General features: G+C 44.9%; 1 protein-coding gene across 1 annotated transcript in view; it reads left to right on the plus strand.

Moving 5' to 3' along the window:
- The window catches only part of ARHGAP24 (Rho GTPase activating protein 24), a 253226-nt gene that overhangs the window by 83643 nt on the left and 149630 nt on the right, over nucleotides 1–19953 (plus strand). The window contains exon 3 of the mRNA XM_038769268.1: nucleotides 11944–12031. Coding sequence (XP_038625196.1) covers nucleotides 11944–12031 — 88 coding nt within the window. The remainder of the gene's footprint in view (nucleotides 1–11943; nucleotides 12032–19953) is intronic.

Raw genomic sequence — 19953 nt, forward strand, 5'->3', positions numbered from 1 at the left:
AGAAAGTCAGGTCGAACACAGTCCCAGCCCCACAGCACTTATGTACACATCTGTAATTTATTTATTTATATTAGTGTCCGCCCCCCCACCCCCCACCCCCAACAGGACTGTAAGCTCATAGTGGGTAGGGAATGTGTCTGTTTATTGTTGTATTGTACTTTCCCAAGCGCTTAGTACAGTGCTTTGCATACAATAAGCACTCAATAAATACAATTGAATGAATAAATAAACAGGTACTGAATCCCTATCTTACAGAAGAGGACACTGTGGCCCAGAAAATTTAACTGACTTGCCTCAGCAGTCAAGTGTCAGAGCAGGGAATAGAATTCCAGGTCCTCTGACTCCCAGGCTCTTTCCACTAGGTCACACTGCTTGGGAAGGTACCATTTGAAGCAGAAACACATTCCAGGCCCAGAAACAGCTTACAGTCTAATGGTGGGTCCCCTTGAAGTGCCCAGCCCCCCACCCCCCCCAACCCCAGTTTAGCCTCAAGAGTTAGAGTGTCTGAGAAAAACCACTTCTTGCACTGAAGCTGCAGTTGGGAGGGGAGATCCTCTTAAGATGCCATGGGAATGTATTGTTCCCCCCTCGCCAAAGCTTGGCCTAGTGGCAAGAGCATGGGCTTGGGAGTCGAGGACTTGGGTTCTAATCCTGGCTCCACCACTTGTCTGCTGCATGACCTTGGGCAAGTCACTTAACTTCTCTGGGCCTCAGTTACCTCATCTGCAAAATGGCGATTAAGACTGTGAGCCCCATGTGGGACAACCTGATTACCTTGTATTTACTGCAGCACTTAGAACAGTTGGCACATAGTAAGTGCTCAAAAAATACCATTATTATTATTATTATTCTCAACCCCAAGTCCATAGCTCTGCACACAGTAAGAGCTCAATAAATATGATTGATTGATAAGCAGGGATGTCAAGCAAATAGGACTGCTGACTGGTCAGTCAGTCGATTGTATTTATTGAACACTTACCATGTGCAGAGTACTGTACTAAGTGCCTGGGAGAGTACAGTACAACAATAAACAGACACATCCACTGCCCACAGTGAGCTTACAGTCTAGAGGATTGTACAGATGGTCCCCGTCACAAAGAGCCTCTAGCTAGAGCCCCAGCCCCCTCCTCAAAAGCAAGCTAAAGGGGGGTAAAGCAGAGAATTCAGAAATCCAGCCAGGAAAGCCACTGTACTCAATTTTCCTAAGGGTATTGGGACTGAAAACCAACCCTTTGAGCCCCAGATTTATGGATAGGTAAGCAGTTTCTTTAAATAACCTGCATTGAGTCATCATTCGCGAGTGGCCCGTGCCCTGACATATTCTGTGGAGTTTTTATTACCCAGAGGAGCCAGCCTTATGACATTCTGAATTCCTCTGCCCAGCTACAGGCTCGGCCTAACTCCTCTGCAGCGGTATCATTACTCCAGTCCTGTGTGTTGGAGATCAGCCCACTGGGAAAGAACACCTCAGTGGGGAACTTGGGACAGAGATGTAGAGCTTCAGCTAGCAGCTGAGGTGATTAAAAGTTGGTAGAGGAATGGAATGTCAGTCGATCCTCCTCCTCCCCCTCAGCTTCCCTGCCCAGCTGGCCGGAAGGAAGACCCCTTCTTTCCATTCAAATCCGCCTGGAATTCCCACAACTATGGTAGGAGTCACAGTTCCGTTGAGAAAGAAATGGATCTTAGAACCTCAACTGACTGCTCTGATACGATTCATGTTTGTGTCTTCTGAGGCGGTTGTTATTTCTGAGACAAGGGAAGGGTCTCATCATCTTCACAATGAAGACAAGTAACTTGAAAATGCTAGGCCTCTGATCAGTCTCAGATGGCTATATTCTCAAGTACTCACTCAAAGATATAGAATCCTACTTTCCCAGTGCTTAGTAGAGTGCTCTCCACACAGTAAGCACTTAATAAATACCATCACTACCACTACTTTGAACACCCAACAAGGAGCCATTGAGTTAGGGCCTGTACTCTCCAACTCCCAAGGGATTTTGGGCCACTGGCACACAAAGCCCATGGCAGGCGCCAGAGTTAACTCTTCCATTGGAATTTTGACTAATAGCTGTGGTATTTGTTAGATATTCACTTCTGTGCTATGTGTTGTTTTAACCCTGAGGTATATACAGTTCAATCAGATCAGACACAGGGCATCTCCCAAATGGAGATCACCATCTAAAGAACAAAAAGTCTCATGTTAGTAATTTGAGTACAGAAAAATGGATGTGCCAGCACTTCATAAATTAAACATGAATGAGTAGGTGTCACTTGTTCGTTGGGTACTTCGTAAGCGCCTATAACAGAGCACCTGTATTACTGAAGTGTGTTCAATCGCTCAATCAAATCAGTAGTATTTATTGAGCACTTACTGTGTTCTAAACATTGCACTAAGAGTTTGGGAGAGTACAATATAACAGAGTTGGTAGACATGTTCCCTGCCCCAAATGAGCTTTCCATGTAGTGCTGTGTTGACCGATTTGTCCAGGGCAGTCCCAATTCCACGAAATTTGTGTAGTTTTCTAGAATTTCCCAGAACCACCTATAGACCAGACTGTTTTTGTTAGTTTGAGAAGTGTGACGTCAAGAACACTTAATCTGGTGAAAAGGCAGAAGGCCTGAGAAGTCCCTCTATCTTTGATTGTGAGTTGCATGTGGAACGGAGATTGAGTCCAACCTCATTACCTTGTATCTACCCCAGTGCTCAGTAAAGTGCCTGGCACATAATAAGTGCTTAACAAGTGCCATTAGAAAAAAGAGCAAAATTACTGTTTCCCTACAAATTCCCCCACTCTGTTGCCCAAACAAAGAAGCATTTTCTTTATCCAATTTGTATTTTCCTTAATGGATAGAAAATGTATTTTCCGTAATCTATCTCGAGGCTGTGGATAGATGGGGAAAGAATAGATACTGTGATCCCTATGCATCTGCTGTTTATAAAGCAGAGTTCTTGGATGGGTTTTTAACTGGTATCCTTTAATATCCATTTGGATGTAAATAAAATATTAATGTAGCCTTCAAATTCCAGGAGGAGATGAATTTTCAATGGGAGCAATAAAAAAATAATTACTCCATCTCCCTTCAGTAATTATTGTCATGTGCAAATTGTCAATGAGATATTCAGTGTAATGTTAAAAAATAAGGCTCTTTCGACAACCACCCTGGGGAATTGGAAGGTCTGAGCTATTCCGTAAATGAGGCTGTTGTCCCAAATAGTTAATGGTTACACTGCCAGGATTAAATGCAGATTTCATTTATTACATCATTTGTGTTCACAATTGCACACATCGATCGCCTTACCCTGCATTTTTTGGCGCTAGCACCACTGCCAAGTGAGCAGGTGGTGTTTCATTCTTCCGTGGGATTTGTTGTTCATTTCCCTGGCCCATCCAAGGTCCTGGGCTGGCCTTCAATCAGTCGTATTTATCAAGCACTTATTGTGTTCAGAGCACTGTACTAAGCGCTTGGGAAAGTACATTAATACAGTAAACAGACACATTCCCTTCTGTCTAGAGGGGTAGACAGACATGAATATAAATAAATTACAGGTAGGTACATAAATGCTGTGGGGCCGGGGGCGAGGGAATGAATAAAGGGAACAAGTCAGTGTGATGCAGAAGGGAGTGAGAGAAAAGGAAACTTCTCCATTCTCAAGCCAGAGTGATACGAAATTTTTCTGGTTGTAGCGTATCAATCAGTGGTATTTATTGAGCGCTTACTGAGTGCCAAGAACGGAGCTGAGCGCTCAGGTATGTACAGTTCCCCTCTAGACTGCATGCTTATTATGGGTAGGGAGCGTGTCTGCTAAAATCGCCCCCTTTTTCCTCTCCTCCTCCCCATCCCCCCAGCCCTACACCCTTCCCCTCCCCACAGCACCTGTATATATATTTGTACAGATTTATTACTCTGTTTTACTTGTACATATTTACTATTCTATTTATTTTGTTAATGATATGCATCTGGCTTTAATTCTATTTGTTCTAACGACTTGACACCTGTCCATATGTTTTGTTTTGTTGTCTGTCTCCCCCTTCTAGACTGTGAGCCCATTGTTGGGTAGGGACCGTCTCTATATGTTGCCAACCTGTACTTCTCAAGTGCTTAGTACAGTGCTCTGCAGACAGTAAGCACTCAATAAGTACAATTGAATAAATGAATTAATTCTGTTGTACTCTCCCAAGCACTTATTACAGTGTGATGTACATAGTAAGTGCTTAATAAATACAGTGTATTGATATTTTGCAATAGAGTTGGTAATCATCCCTACCCTCAAGGAGCTCACCGTGGAGAGGTGGAGAGAAGCATTAAAATAAATGATGGATAGGAGAAATGGCAGCGTCAGACAATTGTATTTGTTGAGTGGTTACCGGGTACATAGCACTGTACTAAGCAGTTGGAGATTAAGTACCTGTTCTCCCTCCTACTGGGGCACACAGTCTAAGCAGGAGGGAGAACAGTTATTGACTCCCCCTTTTTCAGTTTAGGAACCTGAGGCACAGGGAAGTGACTTGCCCAAAGTCACAAAATAGGTAATGATGGAACTGGGATTAGCATCCAGGTCCTCTGACTCCCAAATCCGGGCTCTATCCAATAGGCCACACTGCTTATTTATAGATACCGTTGATTGATGGTTCTGTGTCACCGGCCCATGTTGGAAAGGCCCATGTCAAAGCCTCTGAGCTACTCTACCTGATTAGAATGAGCAACTTTGAAGGTCCAGATGCTACCTCAGCATGGTGAAGTGGACAGAGCATGGGCCTGGGAGTCAAAATGCCATGGGTTCTAATCCTGACTCCCCCACTTGTCTGCTGTGTGACCTTAGGCTAGTCACTTCACCTCTCTGGGTCTCAGTTTCCTCATCTGTAAAATGAGGATTGAGCCTGTGAGCCCCACGTGGGACAAGGACTGTATCCAACCCAATTTGTTTGTATCTACCCTATGCTTAGTACAGTGCCTGGCACATAGTAAGCGCTTAACAAATACTATTATTATTATTTTATTATTATTACAAACACTAAGATCAATCTAACAGGGTTCCAAAGAGTAGAGGGAGGCAGGGAGGCAAGCTTGCCAATGAGACATGCTCAGTTAGCACTTGCTGGGCAAGGATTGGAGAAACCCTGATTTGGGCACAGCGCAGAAAGTAGAGGGAGCATCCATGCCTACCCGAAATGCATGAAATATAATAATAATAATTTTGGTATTTGTTAATGCATGAAATATAATAACAACAATAATTTTGGTATTTGTTAAGCACTGACTATGTGCCAAGCACTGTACTAAATGAGGTAGATAAAAGGTAATCAGATTCCTCGTGGGGCTCACAGTCTTAATCCCTATTTCACAGATGAGGGAGCTGAGGCACAGAAAATAATAATAATAATAATAATGGCATTTGTTAAGCGCTCACTATGTGCAGAGCACTGTTCTAAACACTGGGGGGATATAACGTGATCAGGTTGTCCCATGTGGGGCTCACAGTCAATCCCCATTTTACAGATGAGGTAACTGAGGCTCAGAGAAGTGAAGTGACTTGCCCAAGGTCACACAGCAGACATGCGGCAGAGCTAGGATTAGAACCCATGTCCTCTGACTCCCAAGCCCGTGCTCTTGCCACCAGGCCAATATGGGAAGCAGTGTGGCCCAATGGAAGGAACGCCAGCCTAGGAATCAGAGGACCTGGGTTCTAATTCCAACTTCACCACTTGTGTGCTTTGTAACCTTGGGCCTCAGTTTCCTCATCTATAAAATGGGGATTTGGTAACTGTTCTCCCTCTATTAGACTGTGAGCCCCATGTGGGACAGGAACTGTTTCCAACCTGATTATCTTGCATCTATCCCAATGCTTAATTTTTAATGTTGTATTTTTAAGTACTTACTGTGAGCCAGGCACGGTATTAAGCGCTAGCGTAGATACAAGTTAATCAGGGTGTACACAGTCCCTGTCCCACATGGGGGGCACAGTCTTAACCCCATTATACTGATGAGGTAACTGAGGTCCAGAGAAGTGAGAAGACTTGCCCAAGATCACACAATCCCAGTCCTGACTCCCAAGCCTGTGCTCTATCCACTGTACAATGCTGCTTATTAATACAGTGTTTGGCACACAGTAAGCAGTAAACATATACCATATTTCTTCTTAATTCTTATTAAATATTTCTACCCAATCAGAAGGATAGCAGGAGAAACTGGAGTTTTACTCAAGCCCACAATCATAATGTTGACGGAATAACTGATTTGTGACTGAAAGGGCCATCCCTACCTGGACCAGAAAGGGCTAGGGATATTTATTGAGCACCTATCAAGTGCAGAGCACTGTACCAAATGCTTGGAATAGAACTAAAACTAAAAAGACAATACCCCGACTCTCAAGGAGTTTGTAGTCTATGCTCTTTGGGCAGGGATAATGTCTGTCATCTTCATTGTACTCTCCCAAGAACTAAGGACAGTGCTCTGCATTGAGAGCACTCAATAAATGTCATCGATTGGGATAAGTGAGATTCGCAATCTAAGAAATAGGGGGAGCAGGTATCTTATCCCTATTTTCAATTGAATGGTCTGCAGACAGTAAGTGCTCCATAAATATGACTGACTGACTGAATGCATAATAGTTCACCAGAGCAAAACCCCACTTGCTAGGAAAGATTGGTAAGATGAGAAAGAAGTGATTAAAAATTGTTTGAAATAACCGGATGGGATACAATAGCTGGATGGCATGCAATTTAGGAAGACTGACCTTGAATCCAGCAAGAATTTAGCTGCAAAAATACCAGATTGTTGTAGCCTAACCCCAGTCAATCAATCTTTCCCAAGTTTATCAATCTGTCCCTAGTCAATCGTAATAATTGAACACTTAGTGTGTGCAGAGCACTGTACTAAACACTGGGTGGAGCACAGTAGAACAAGTAGAACCTTGGTGTCATCCTCGACTCCGCTCTCTTGTTCACCCCTCACAGCCAATCCGTCACCAAAACCTGCCGGTCTCACCTCTGCAACATCGCCAAGATCCGCCCTTTCCTCTCCATCCAAACCGCTAACCTGCTGGTTCAACCTCTCATCCTATCCCGACTGGATTACTGCATCAGCCTCCTCTCTGATCTCCCATCCTCCTGTCTCTCCCCGCTTCAATCTATACTTCACGCTGCTGCCAGATCGTCTTTGTGCAGAAATGCTCTGGGCATGTTACTCCCCTCCTCCAAAATCTCCAGTGGCTACGGATCAACCTACGCATCAGGCAAAAACTCCTCACTCTCGGCTTCAAGGCTGTCCATCACCTCACCCCCTCCTACCTCACCTCCATTCTTTCCTTCTACAGCCCAGCCCGCACCCTCCGCTCCTCTGCCGCTAATCTCCTCACTGTGCCTTGTTCTCGCCTGTCCCACCATCGACCCCCGGCCCACGTCCTCCCCCTGGCCTGGAATGCCCTCCCTCCGCACATCCGCCAAACTAGCTTTCTTCCTCCCTTCAAAGCCCTACTGAGAGCTCACCTCCTCCAGGAGGCCTTCCCAGACTGAGTCCCCTCCTTCTTCTCCCTCTCCTCCCCCTTCCCATCCCCCCCACCTTACCTCCTTCCCCTCCCCACAGCACCTGTCATATGTATATATGTATATTTGTTTGTACATATTTATTACTCTATTTTACTTGTACATATTTATTCTATTTATTTTATTTTGTTAATATGTGTTGTTTTGTTGTCTGTCTCCCCCTTCTAGACTGTGAGCCCGCTGTTGGGTAGGGACCATCTCTATATGTTGCCAACTTGTACTTCCCAAGCACATAGGACAGTGCTCTGCACATAGTAAGTGCTCAATAAATATGATTGAATGAATGAATGAATGAACAAGATAACAGGCACATTCCCTGCCTACAATGAGCTTCCAGTACCAGCAGTTTTAGAAATAGGACTGTCCCCACAAAATTGGTCAGCTCACCATTCACTGACTGCCCCCTCCCTCTCTCCCTTCAGATGTTCTTACTCATTTTAAAGGTATGGAGACTGGAGCATGGACAAACACTTCTAAAATTGCCCAGTCGTGCCCACTAAAATTCAGAATGTCTGGTCAGCCGCGCAATGCATTAGAACCTAGCGCTAAACTCTCTCCTCCATGTTTGTATGATTGATGGGCAAGGCTCAGGGCTTCAATCTGGGCAGCTCTTATGTCTATATATGTAATTTACTTTTATTAAGGTCTGTCTCCCCCTCTAGACTGTAAGCTCATGGTGGGCAGGGAATGTGTTTACTATTCTATTGTATTCTCCCAACTGTTTAGTACAGAGCTCTGCACAAAGTAAACACTCAATAAATAGGATTGATTGACTGGCATTGAAAGTACTGGCCATAATTGTTATTCCTCCAGGCTACCTCTTTCTCTTCCCAGGACTTTTGTGTCTCCATCCTCTTTCTCCCCTTAAGCTTGATTAGTTTCTTTAATGCACCTGGAGGTGGATGGAACAAATGAAATTGGTCTATTTGCCAAAATACGATTATCCCACCCTCTGCTGAGTAATCTTCATGGCAGTCACAAAGTAATTAAGAAACTTCATTGTCAATTAGTTGGCTAATTGGTGGGGCAGTTTTCTTAAGTTTTGCCATTTTGCTGTCCTATTTATTTTCCAAAATGATTCATGACCGCCTCGCCCAGAGGGATCTCATTGTGAGGTGCTTTTTTTTATGGTATTTTTTTTAAGCGCTTACTGGGTGCCAGGCACTGGACTAAGTCCTGGGGTAGATACAAGCTTATCAGGTTGGACATAGTCCCTGTCCCACGTGGGGCTCACAGTCTCATGGTAACGTGGGATCGCAGAAATGCACCTCCATTATGTAAGAGGAATTCTAGTAGTATTATTACTAGTAATGGTAGTAAAGGTATTTATTGAGTGCCTACTGATTGGACTGCACTGTACTAAGCACTTGGGAAAGTTCAACAGAAGCAAAAATCTGTGTCCAACCTGATTAACTTGTACTCACAACAGCGTTTATAACAGTGCTTGATACAGAGTAAATGCTTAACCAATATAATAATAATATGATTAAAAAAAGATTGCAAGCTTGTTATGGGCAGGGAAAGTGTCTCCTAACTCTGTTGTATTGTACTTTTCCAAGCGCTCAGTACAGTGCTCCACACATAGTAAGCACTCAATAAATCCCAATGATTGGCTGATTGATTGAAAAGACAGGTCCCCTGCACACAGAGAGTTCACTGCCTAGAAAGAATTATACCAATGTTTGTGTGTTTCTGACCCATGGGTAGAAATTCATTTTTTTTTTTTGAGGGGCAGAGATCCATCAGAGTTATTTAAATAGTATATGTCACCTACAAACAATCAACAAACCTTAAGCGGGCAAATGTGAAACTGATGAATCTTAGAAGAAAATCAAACTATTGAATCCAGACATTTCAATGGCTGAAGAATGATCCCGGCATTTCTCTTCTCAAAAATGATTTATTTCTTTACCTGGACAGAATCATCATTTTATTGTGCACTTCTTGAAGAATGGGTCTACATTAAGGAAGATCGTTTTTCCATTGAAAATAATAATATGGGAATTAAGATAAAGGAGAAACCAATACACTTAGGCTGGGAAGTCAATAATACTAACTGCTGAATCCTTTAAAAATATCTCCATAGCAAAACAGGGCCCTATTTTTCAGAATACATTTTTTGAGAAGCAGTGTTGCCTAGTGGATAGAGCATGGCCCTGGGAGTTAAATCCCGCTCTGCCCCTTGTCTGTTGTGTGACCTTATGAAACTCACTTCACTTCTCTGTGCCTCAGTTATCTCATCTATAAAGTGGATATTAAGACTGTGAGCCCCATGTGGAACATGGGCTGTGACCGACCTGATTACTTTGTATCCACCCCAGTGCTTAGTACACTGCCGAGCACATAACATTAAACAAAAAAGAAACCCAGATGCAGGCTGCCTTTTCTGAGGACTATAATTTGCAGTCAAAACTACCAGTTTTGGCTGGGTTTTCCAGGCATTGGGTCACTTGATTCTACTTCATCCAGACTGCTAGCTGGACAGAGGCCAGGGCCGTTAGGTGGGTAATGCCAGGGATGGGGTTGTTGTGGGCTTTATTGAACCCTGGCATCAGAATGACCAGACATTAGCAGTGAAGAGATCAACATCCAAGCAGCTGTTTGGTGATGCTGGGGCTGGCAAGTTGAACTGTGGATATCTTTTGATGTGAGCGTGGGTAGGAGGGTGGCCAGGTAATCAGAACACAGAGGGAGTCACAGAAAACCCCAGATTGAGTTGGGGTTGAGGGGGATTCTCCATAACTGATCACCTGAGGTTTTCAAGTCCGAGACCACTTAGATTATAGTCTGTTAACTCGTCATGGGCAGGAAACATGTCTGCCAACTCTGTTATGCAGTGCTCTCCCAAGCTCTTAGTTCAGTGGTTTGCACATATTGTTATTTGTACTCTCCCAAGCTTTTAGTACAGTGCTCTGCACACAGTAAGTGCTCAATAAATATGATTGACACAGTAAGCGCTCAGAAAACGCCATTGACTGATTGCTAGATGGATTATAGTAGGTATGGTGGAGCTGATGCTTTTCATTCATTCATTCAATCATTTACTGAGTGCTTACTATGTGCAGAGCACTGTACTATGCTCTTGAGAAAGTACAATGCAACAATAAACAGTGACATCCCCTGCCCACAACAAGCTTACAGTCTAGAGTGGGGAAAGCAGACATTGTTCTGAGGTTCTCTAAAACAACAAGAGCAGAGTCTTTTTTGAAAGGCTGGGTAAATGAATGGCTTCAAGAGAAAACCAAATATTTCTATCTCCCAGCTAATATTTGCTCTGGTCCTCCGGGATTTGATGTGAACATGTGTGAATGATATTATTAAAATGCATTTTTAATTAAAGAACCTGACAAAGAGCATGCCACTCAGCTGCCACATTTGAAACTCTCATCATGAGACAGAATCAGCGCTGTGGATAGGCAGAGGAGAACTGGGGGGAAATATTTATTCAGGAATTACAGATGTATTTTGCGCTTCATCTTTTTGTTTCCCCTTCCAATGATAGTTTCCAACAGTGATACAGAGTAATACATTGAGTGGTCTGCTGTTGACTTTTTGTTTGTTTTGTTTTGCTTTTTAGCTAAGTATAGAAGAGGTTTTAAAAGAAATCCTCCCCAGAAAATTATCCTTCTGATTGTTTTCTGATTTTCAGCAACCTAGGGAAGCAATCTGGTGTAGTGGAAAGAGCATGGGTTTAAGAGTCAGAAGACTTGGGTTGTAGTCTCAGCTGTGCCACTTTTCTCCTGGATGATTTGGGCAAGTCACGTAACTCTTAGATCTTCAACTCTTCAATTTTCTCATATGTAAAATGGACATTAAATCCTGCTCCCTCCTACTTAGACAGTGAGCCCCATGTAGGAGAGAGACTGTGTCCAATATGATTATCTAGTACCTACTCCAGCACTTAGTAAAGTGCTTAGCACATAGCAAGTGCTTAGTCAATACTATTATTATTATTTTATTAACTAAGGCCAGGTGGTCAATCAGTGGTATTTACTGGATACTTACTGTGTGTTGATTACTGTACTAAGTGTTTGGGAGAGTACAATATAATAGAACAGACACATTTCCTGTCCACATTGAGCTTACAGTCCAGAGGGGGAGACAGATATCACTATAAATAAATTACAGATATGGACATAAGTGCTCTGGGGCTGAGGTGGTGGAGGTGAATTAAGGCAGCAAAGCAGGGCAGTGCAGAAGGGAGTGAAAGAAGAGAAAATGAGGGCTTAGTCTGGGAAGACCTCTTGGAGGAGATGTGCCTTCAATAAGCCTTTGAAGGTGGGGAGAGTGAGGATGAGGGCAAGAAGGTCGTGCTGAGATAACCAAGGTTGAAGTACAGCGAGTAGGTTGGCAGTGAATGAGTTCTAACTGGCATTGTTTCTGTTGCTGATTCTCCTAGGGAGCCATTTTTCTGCCCGGGAATAAAGTCACGGAACACCCATGCAATGAAGAAAGCCCCGGAAAATTCCTCTTTGAAGTCATCCCAGGTAGGACGTTTTCCCCTCCTCTCAGAACGCATTGTTTGGTGCATCTGGCCCAGCGGTCAGCAGCCCATTTTGTTCAGCTCTGATCATTAACGCTTCTGTTGACAGGAGAAGGTGACTGTCGAGAATGATGTACCCACTTGTGGCAAGGTGGAAATGTTGGGATTTCCACCTCCTCCGAGGGTAGTGGGATCAGTCCAGAATTGGTCCCCAGCCAGGGTCCCAGCCCTGCACTCAAAGGACTTGATTTCCCGGTCGATTTCCGTGCCCTCCCGTCAGGTGTACAGAGATGGGCCTTGGAGATTCTGAGCCAAGGATACCCCCACCGGGCCCCAGCCCCCCATTTGGTTTAACCCATCTGCCTGGCACCCTTGTCCAGTTTACCCTTCATGCTGGCAGCCCTATTCCGTTTACCCATCAGCCGGGCACCCCTCTCCCGTTTACGAGTCAGCCTGGCATCCCTGTCTGGTTTACCCATCAGCTTGGTGCTCCTGTCTGGTTTACCCATCAGCTGGGTGCCCTTATGTGGTTTACCTGTCATCCTGGCTCCCCTGTCTGGTTTACCCATCAGCATGGCGTTCTTGTCCTGTTTACCCGTCATCCTGGCACCCCTTTCTGGTTTACCTGTCAGCCTGGCGCCCTTGTCCAGTTTATCTGTCAGCCTTGTGCCCCTGTCCGGTTTACCTGTCAGCCTGGCACCCCGGTCTGGTTTATCCGTCAGCCTGGCTGTCATGACCTGAAGAAGCTTTATCAGCCGGTTCAGACCGGTCACCCAGCATGCAGGCTTTTGTGATCCTTAACGCACCACCCAAGCTGAGCAGGTCTGTAAATTTGGCTTTGTCCTGCATGGCCACCCCCTGTAAACCATCAGGGCTCACTCTAAATTGCACTTTCCAACTCCCCAGCTAAGCGAGTGCTAGAGAAAGAAGCCCTCACAGAGTGCCAGGGTTCAGAGGTGTCCCATTCTGACTATATAGGGAGGAGTTGACTGAGTGGAAATGGGAATCAAAAACCACTCTGGAAGTAAGTTAAGCGGGAGCCCTGAGCCTCTGGCAGGTAACCAGTCTCTAGACTATGAGCTCGTCTCTAGACTTTGAGCTTGATGTGGGTAGGGAATGTGTCTTTTTGTTTTTGTAGTTTTCAAAATGCTTAGCACAATGCTTTGCACATAGTAAGCACTCAGTAAATACGGTTGAATGAATGAATGAGTAACCAGCTAGGTAACCTGTCTCTGCTCATCATGCATGGCCCGCCCAATGGCACTTTACCCCCATTGCTCCTCCCACATGGCTCTTTATCCTTCATCTTCACCTCCCCAACAGGGCAATCTTTTGACCTTCAGAGTCGTCTTTTGATGCAATAATAATAATTACTGTATTTTCTAAACATTTACTATGTGCCAAGTGCTGGGGTAGATAAAAGTTAATCAGGTTGGACAAAGCCCCTGTCCTACATGGGGCTTACAATCTCAATCCCCATTTTACAGATGAGGTAACTGAAGCACAGAGAAGTGAAGCAACTTGCCCAAGCCTCCGCAGCAGAAAAGTGGTGGAGCCGGGATTAGAACCCATGTCCTCTGACTCCCAAGTCCCATGTTCTCAGCACTAGGTCATGATGTGAATCTAGGCCACAGAGGAATGCATTGACTTAGAAGGGGAGGTGGTTTTCAGCATTTGCCTCCATTCAGAGGACGTGGGTTCTAATCCCAGCTCTGCCATGTCTGCTTTGTGACCTTGGGCAAGTCATTTAACTTCTCTGTGCCTCAGTTACCTCAACTGTAAAATGGGGATTAAGATAGTGAGCCCCAAGTGGGACAACCTGATTACCTTATGTCTGCCCCAGCACTTAGAACAGTGCTTGGCGTGTAGTAAACGCTGAACAAATACCATAATCATTATTATTCGCTCTGGACAGCAAGGGGCTGGGAGTTTGTTTCCAAGTGGTCGGGATGAGTGATGTACAGTGCTTGCCACCATCCGCAGCCACTGTCCCCATTTTCCCCATATTTACAAATGCTGGGAAGCGTAGGCTTGGAACCACACATTTCCTCAGCCAGGAAAGACAGCTGCTATCAGAGATGGACAGGCCAGCCCTGAAACTCATGCCTAAAGGTGAACTAATGCAGCTGAAGTGCGGAGAGGTGAGGCAGATAAATTGGCTGAGCCGTTTCTCCTGAGGGACTAATCATTTTCGGGGAATGTGTCTGTTATATTCATTCATTCATTCGTACATTCAGTCATATTTATTGAGCGCTTACTGTGTGCAGAGCGCTGTACTAAGTGCTTGAAAGAGTATAATATAGCAATATAAGAGACACATTCCCTGACCACGACACACGTTCGGTCTAGAGGAAGAGACAGACATTAATACAAATACATTACACCCAAGACCAACATCATCCAGACGACTCAGTCCTAGCCCATCTGTTTCTATCCCCAACACCCGTCTTCTTCCCCCTCAATTGCAGGTCTTCAGGGATGTCCTGTTCCCCACCTCAAGACTGTAAGCTCGTTGTGGGCAGGGAATGTCTGTTTATTGTTGAATTGTACTCTCCCAAGCGCTCAGTACAGTGTTCTGCACACAGTAAGTGCTCAATAAATACAATTGAATGAATGACTTGAATGACTAGTTAGGCAGAAGTGAAGGAGTTGCCAGAGTGGAAATGGGAATAGAAAACCCCTCCAGAAGGATGTTAAGTGGGAGCCCAGGGCCATGGAAGCCGAGCAGATCGCAGGGAGTCAGATTCCCCCTTATTCTGGCCCCGTGAGCTGAATTATTCATTCAGCACGTGAAATGGAAAGGAAAAGTAGCCCTCTGGGAACTGGGATTTTTCCTTGCAGGAATGTGTGGTAATGGACTCCCATTCCGCTGCTGTTGCCTGGGCGGGGGAGGGAAGGAGTGAGGACTGCAGTCCATAAAGCACAAATGTTAAGTCACTGCCAGAAAACAAACATCAAAGAGCAGGTCTTGGAGCCAGAAGTACCTGGGTTCTAATTCCGGCTCTACCACTTGTCTGTTGTGTGACCTCGGGCAAGTCATTTAATTTATCTCAGCCTCCATTACCTCATCTGTAAAATGGGGGTTAAGACTTTGAGCCCCATGAGGGGCAGGGACTGTGTCCAACCTGATTATCTCATATCTACCCCAGGGTTTAGTACAGTGTCTGGCACACAATAGGCACTTAATAAATGCCATAAAAAATAAAGGATGAGATGAGTGGAGAGAGAACTTTTTTTTTCTAAAAGCCATTCCGCCTGGCCTCCACAAAACAGCTGCTCTGAGCCATAGCGCCTCTGATATCTGAGATCAGCATTGTTGAGGAATCTTTGCTCAGATCTTGTAATCAGACTCAGAGGTAGAAGTATTCAGTTCTCAACCATTGCTGTAGGAACCAAGCCCAGCTCCCAAGGGCAAGAGGATAGCAAAAGCGTTTGTGCCGGGGACCTGTGGAGCTAGGAAAGAAAAAAGTGGAGAAAACTTATTCCATTACTTTATGTTTACTTTCTCTGAACTTCACTGGCCTTCTCCTGGTTAGGGGGGATTCTGGCCTGCTGCAGATAGTAGATTTAGATCAATCAATAAGTGGTATTTATTGAGTACTTACTATGTGGCTGGTACACTGGCACATAGTAGAGCTTAACAAATACCAGAATTATTATTATTATTATTGTTCTAAGTGCTTGAGAGCACAGTACATCAGAATTAGCCATCATGTTCCCTGCCCAAAATGAGCTTACAATCTAAAGGAGGAGAACAGTCTAGATGAATAGAACAAGAATGAGCGGGGGAGATGAGCATTTAGCTCCCTGGTGGCATGATTTTCACCAACTGGGGAAAATAGTATCACTAAAGAGCGTATGACTTTTGCTTTCATTTAACGAAGGATGGTAGGAGAATTGTGTCCACTTTTTCCAGGGCTATTTGAATCAGACTTTGTGAAAGTGGGATCATGGCAACTACTCTGTGCCAAGCGCTGTACCATGGGCTCGGGTAGACACAAGATACACAAGGCTGAATGAGTCCTGTCTCACAGAGGGCTCACAATATAAGTGGGGGAAACCAGAAACAGAGGGACCACAGTAAACTGTAGACATTCTCGACTGCCCCACCAACTAGGTTTTTTTTGTTTGCTTTTATAGTATTTATTGAATCAATCTATGGTATTTATTGAGCACTTAATATGTGCGGAGAACTGTACTAAGCACTTGGGAGAGTACAGTACAGCAGAATTAGAAGGCGCCCATGTTAAATGCTTACTATGTGTCAAGCACTCAATAAATGTGATCAATTGAGAAACTGCCCTTCCTACTTCTTTTAAAAATGGTATTAGTTAAGTGCTTACTGTACTATGCATCGGGGTAGATGCAAGTAATCAGGTTAGATGCAGTCCATGGTCCACACACGGCTCACCCCTGCTTAATCCCCATTTTACAAATGAGGTGACTGAGGCACAGAGAAGTGAAGGGACTTGCCCAAGTTCCCAAGGTCACACAGCAGGCAAGTGGCAGAGTCAGGATTAGATCCCAGGCCCTTCTGACTCCCAAGCCTGGGCTCTACCCACTAGATCACACTGCTACTTTTAGATTGTGATCTCCAGGTGGAACAGATTATCTCATATCTATCAGTGTTTGGTGTCATATCTATCACAAAGTCAGTACCAAGCCTGTCGAGTCTGGGTCCTGTTGGGTGGAGACATGAAGGAGCGTGACTCCCTTGCTCTGGACTTAGAAGTGTTGAAGGCATCGAGCCTCAGAGCTTCCCACGTCATCTGTTTCCACGTATCCCCGGCAGATGGATACACCCCTCCACAAGTGTTCATCTGGCTGACAGCTGAGATTCCAGAGGTCACAATGGAGGATTTACCTCTAGGAGGGCCTGGGGGCTCTGTGTCTGAGGCTGCCTGCCTGCACAAAATCGAGTTTCACAAGGAGCCAGTGTCAACTCGTAAAAGCAAAAATAAAAAGTGCTGAACCCACCAAATGTTTTCTGTAGTTTCCTCTCTCCTGACGTTCAGGGAAAAAAAAATATGATTTCAGCTAAATTGGCAAAAATAACCCCCCGCCGCCCACCCCCCAAACTCAACCTAAACACCTTGGCTGCTTTTGCTACCAGATGGAAACTTGGCAGGAGAGTGTTTTAGCCCAGAATGACCTCTCAGGGCAAGTCTTAGTTTCCTGAGAACGTGGCTTCAGGGAGGAATGCTGCACATCTTGGACTCATGATGCTTGTCTAAAAACTTCTAGACCAGGCCCTCTCCAAGCACTGCCTGCTTGCAACATCTTTTCCGTTCATAATAAAAAAAGTGTGTGGCATCCATCCATGGGGCCCGCTGGATCTCCCTTGACCAAGGAGAAGTTGCCCCTTACCAGAATGATGTATCCATTCATCTCTAACCACTACCGCTGTTTTCCTTTCTCTCTGTCTGGGTCCTGATCTTCTCCAAGCCCTGGCTCTGAGTCAGCCTGTTTCTCATTGCTCCGGAGTTGGGCTGCCGGCGATACCACAGGGCTTGACGTTTGGCTTTGCTGGGTATTCAGAGTGTTTGATTTCCCCATCTCAGCTCATTGTAGAGCAGCTGAGAGGAGGGGTGTCCTGCTGTCAGCTATTCTCCACACATACCCGGGTCAGTAATGTTGTAATGCCCTGTGCGTGGGTTCAGGGGCCGATAGATTGACCGGAAGATATCAAGGGCCGGTGAACTGATCGGCAGATGAAAAGGGCCGGTGGACTGACCTGAAGATACCAAGGGCCTACTTGCTTCAGACCTTCTTGCCATTCGGTGTCAGACCAATGGACAGGTTCTGAGGTTAAGTCCAAATCTCAATCAATCAAAGATACTTCATGAGCATTTGTTTGCAGAGCGCCGTACTAAGCGCTTGGAAGTGTACAATTAATCAGAGTCAGTAGACACATTCTCGCCATCAGATGAAATGTTGAACTATAAAGTTGCCAGACAGGGCATTGGTTTTGTCTGAACCTGTGCTCTACATTCTCACCACAGAATCTAAGCTTTCCAAAAGACCCGCATCAATCTTATGCATAATGTTAACGGTTATGTGGCAATTAGGAGAAGAGTGGCTGTATCTGAGCAGAGGCAATCAATCATATTTATTGAGTGCTCACTGTGTGCAGAGCACTGGACTGAACGCTTGGGAAAGTACACTATAACAATATAACAGACACATTCTCTGCCCACAGTGAGCTTCAAATCTGGAGGGCATGATGAACAGTAGTATAAATAGATTTTGGATAAAGACTGTAAGTGCTGCAGGGCTGAGGGGCATGAATAAAGAGCATGTGTCTGTTAATTGTTGTATTGTACTCTCCCAAGTGCTTAGTACAGTGCTCTGCACACAGTAAGTGCTCAGTAAATACGAATGAATGAATAAAAGTGGATTGAAGCAGAGCATGCAGTTAGTAAACAATCAGCATTTGAAAACACTATCTACATGCTTACATCTTGGAATTGGGATGGGTGTGTGTATACATATACAAAAGATCTTCCAAGCTGTCATACCAGTTGAGAGCGTATTAGAGAAAAGCAAGATTATTCAGGGGTGTAATGTCTTGGATTTAAAGTATTTAACCTTCCCTGGATTGCAGGTGAAATTTCAGAGGGAGGTAAATCAAGCTGTAAGCAAGCTGCTCTTTATAGATTTGGGAGGGGATAGGCAGAATATTAGAAGCAGGTACCATGTTTCTTCAGAAGAGATCCCAGGCCTGTAAATCTCCAGCCAGGCTCAGCTCAAATCATCTCGATCTCCCCACCTGAGGAGGAGCTCTCCAGGTGAAAAGGAGATCAATTAATCAATCAATGGTATTTATTGAGTTCTTACTATAAGTAGAACACTGTACTCAGCACTTGGGAGAGAACAGTACAACAGACTGAGAAGAGATTGAGGTCTGGCTTCTCCTTCCAGTGAGAGTGTCTGTCATGGAAGCATTCAGGAACTTGGGCAGAGATTTGACCCTAGAATTGAGTGGCTGCTTGACCCGTTATATACAGGATGGCAGGTAGCAGTGTTGCCTAGAGGAAAGAGCACAGGCCTGCGAGTCAGAGGACCTGGATTCTAATCCCAGCTCCGCCATTTGTCTACTGGGTGACCTTGGGCAAGTTACTTCAATTCTCTGTGCCTTAGTTACCTCACCTGTAAAGTGAGGATTAAGACTGTGAGTCCAAATGGGACAGGGACTGTGTTCAACCCAATTCGCTTGTATCCACCCCTGGCATGAAGTGGTGACGGTGCCCTGAGTCGGGTTTTTCCAGTATATCTGGAAGGGGCAGGCCCTGCTGTACAGCAAGGAAGCAGCATGGCAGAGTGGATAGAGTATGGGCCTGAGAGTCAGAAAGTCATGGATTCTAATCCCAGCTCTGCCACTTGTCTGCTGTGTGACCTTGGGCAAGTCACTGCACTTTTGGCCTCAGTTACCTCATCTGTAAAATGGGGATTGAGACTGTGAGCCCCACGTGGGACAGAGACTGTGTCCAACCCAATTTGCTTGTATCCACCCCAGTGCTTAATACAGTGCCCAGCACATAGTAAGCGCTCAATGAATACTGCAATTATTATTATTATTGTTGCCTCTACTGGTGACAGAAGGAAACTCCAAAGCCTCCTGCTTGGGCCAGTTTTTGGTGCTGTAACGTATCGAGTTTATTTCCCAAAAGTGTTTCAGCATAAAGGAGCCAGACAACTGGGACTTTGTAAACCATTAGCGAGCCCTCTGTGAAGACATTTACATTGACTCGATTATGCCTTCCCCATTCCCCACCCCCCATGTAAGCATTTCAGATTGAAGAATTGGATTGATGATCCCAAGGGCAACTGCGACAATCTCCTACTTGTCTACCAGAGCCGTGGGCAGTGCCGGAGCGTGTCTTTCCTTGTTGTGGGACCATAATGGATGCAAATCATTTGGAGAAT

This window comes from Tachyglossus aculeatus, chromosome X5 (genome assembly GCF_015852505.1).
Source record: "Tachyglossus aculeatus isolate mTacAcu1 chromosome X5, mTacAcu1.pri, whole genome shotgun sequence".
Classification (NCBI taxonomy): Eukaryota; Metazoa; Chordata; class Mammalia; order Monotremata; family Tachyglossidae; genus Tachyglossus; species Tachyglossus aculeatus.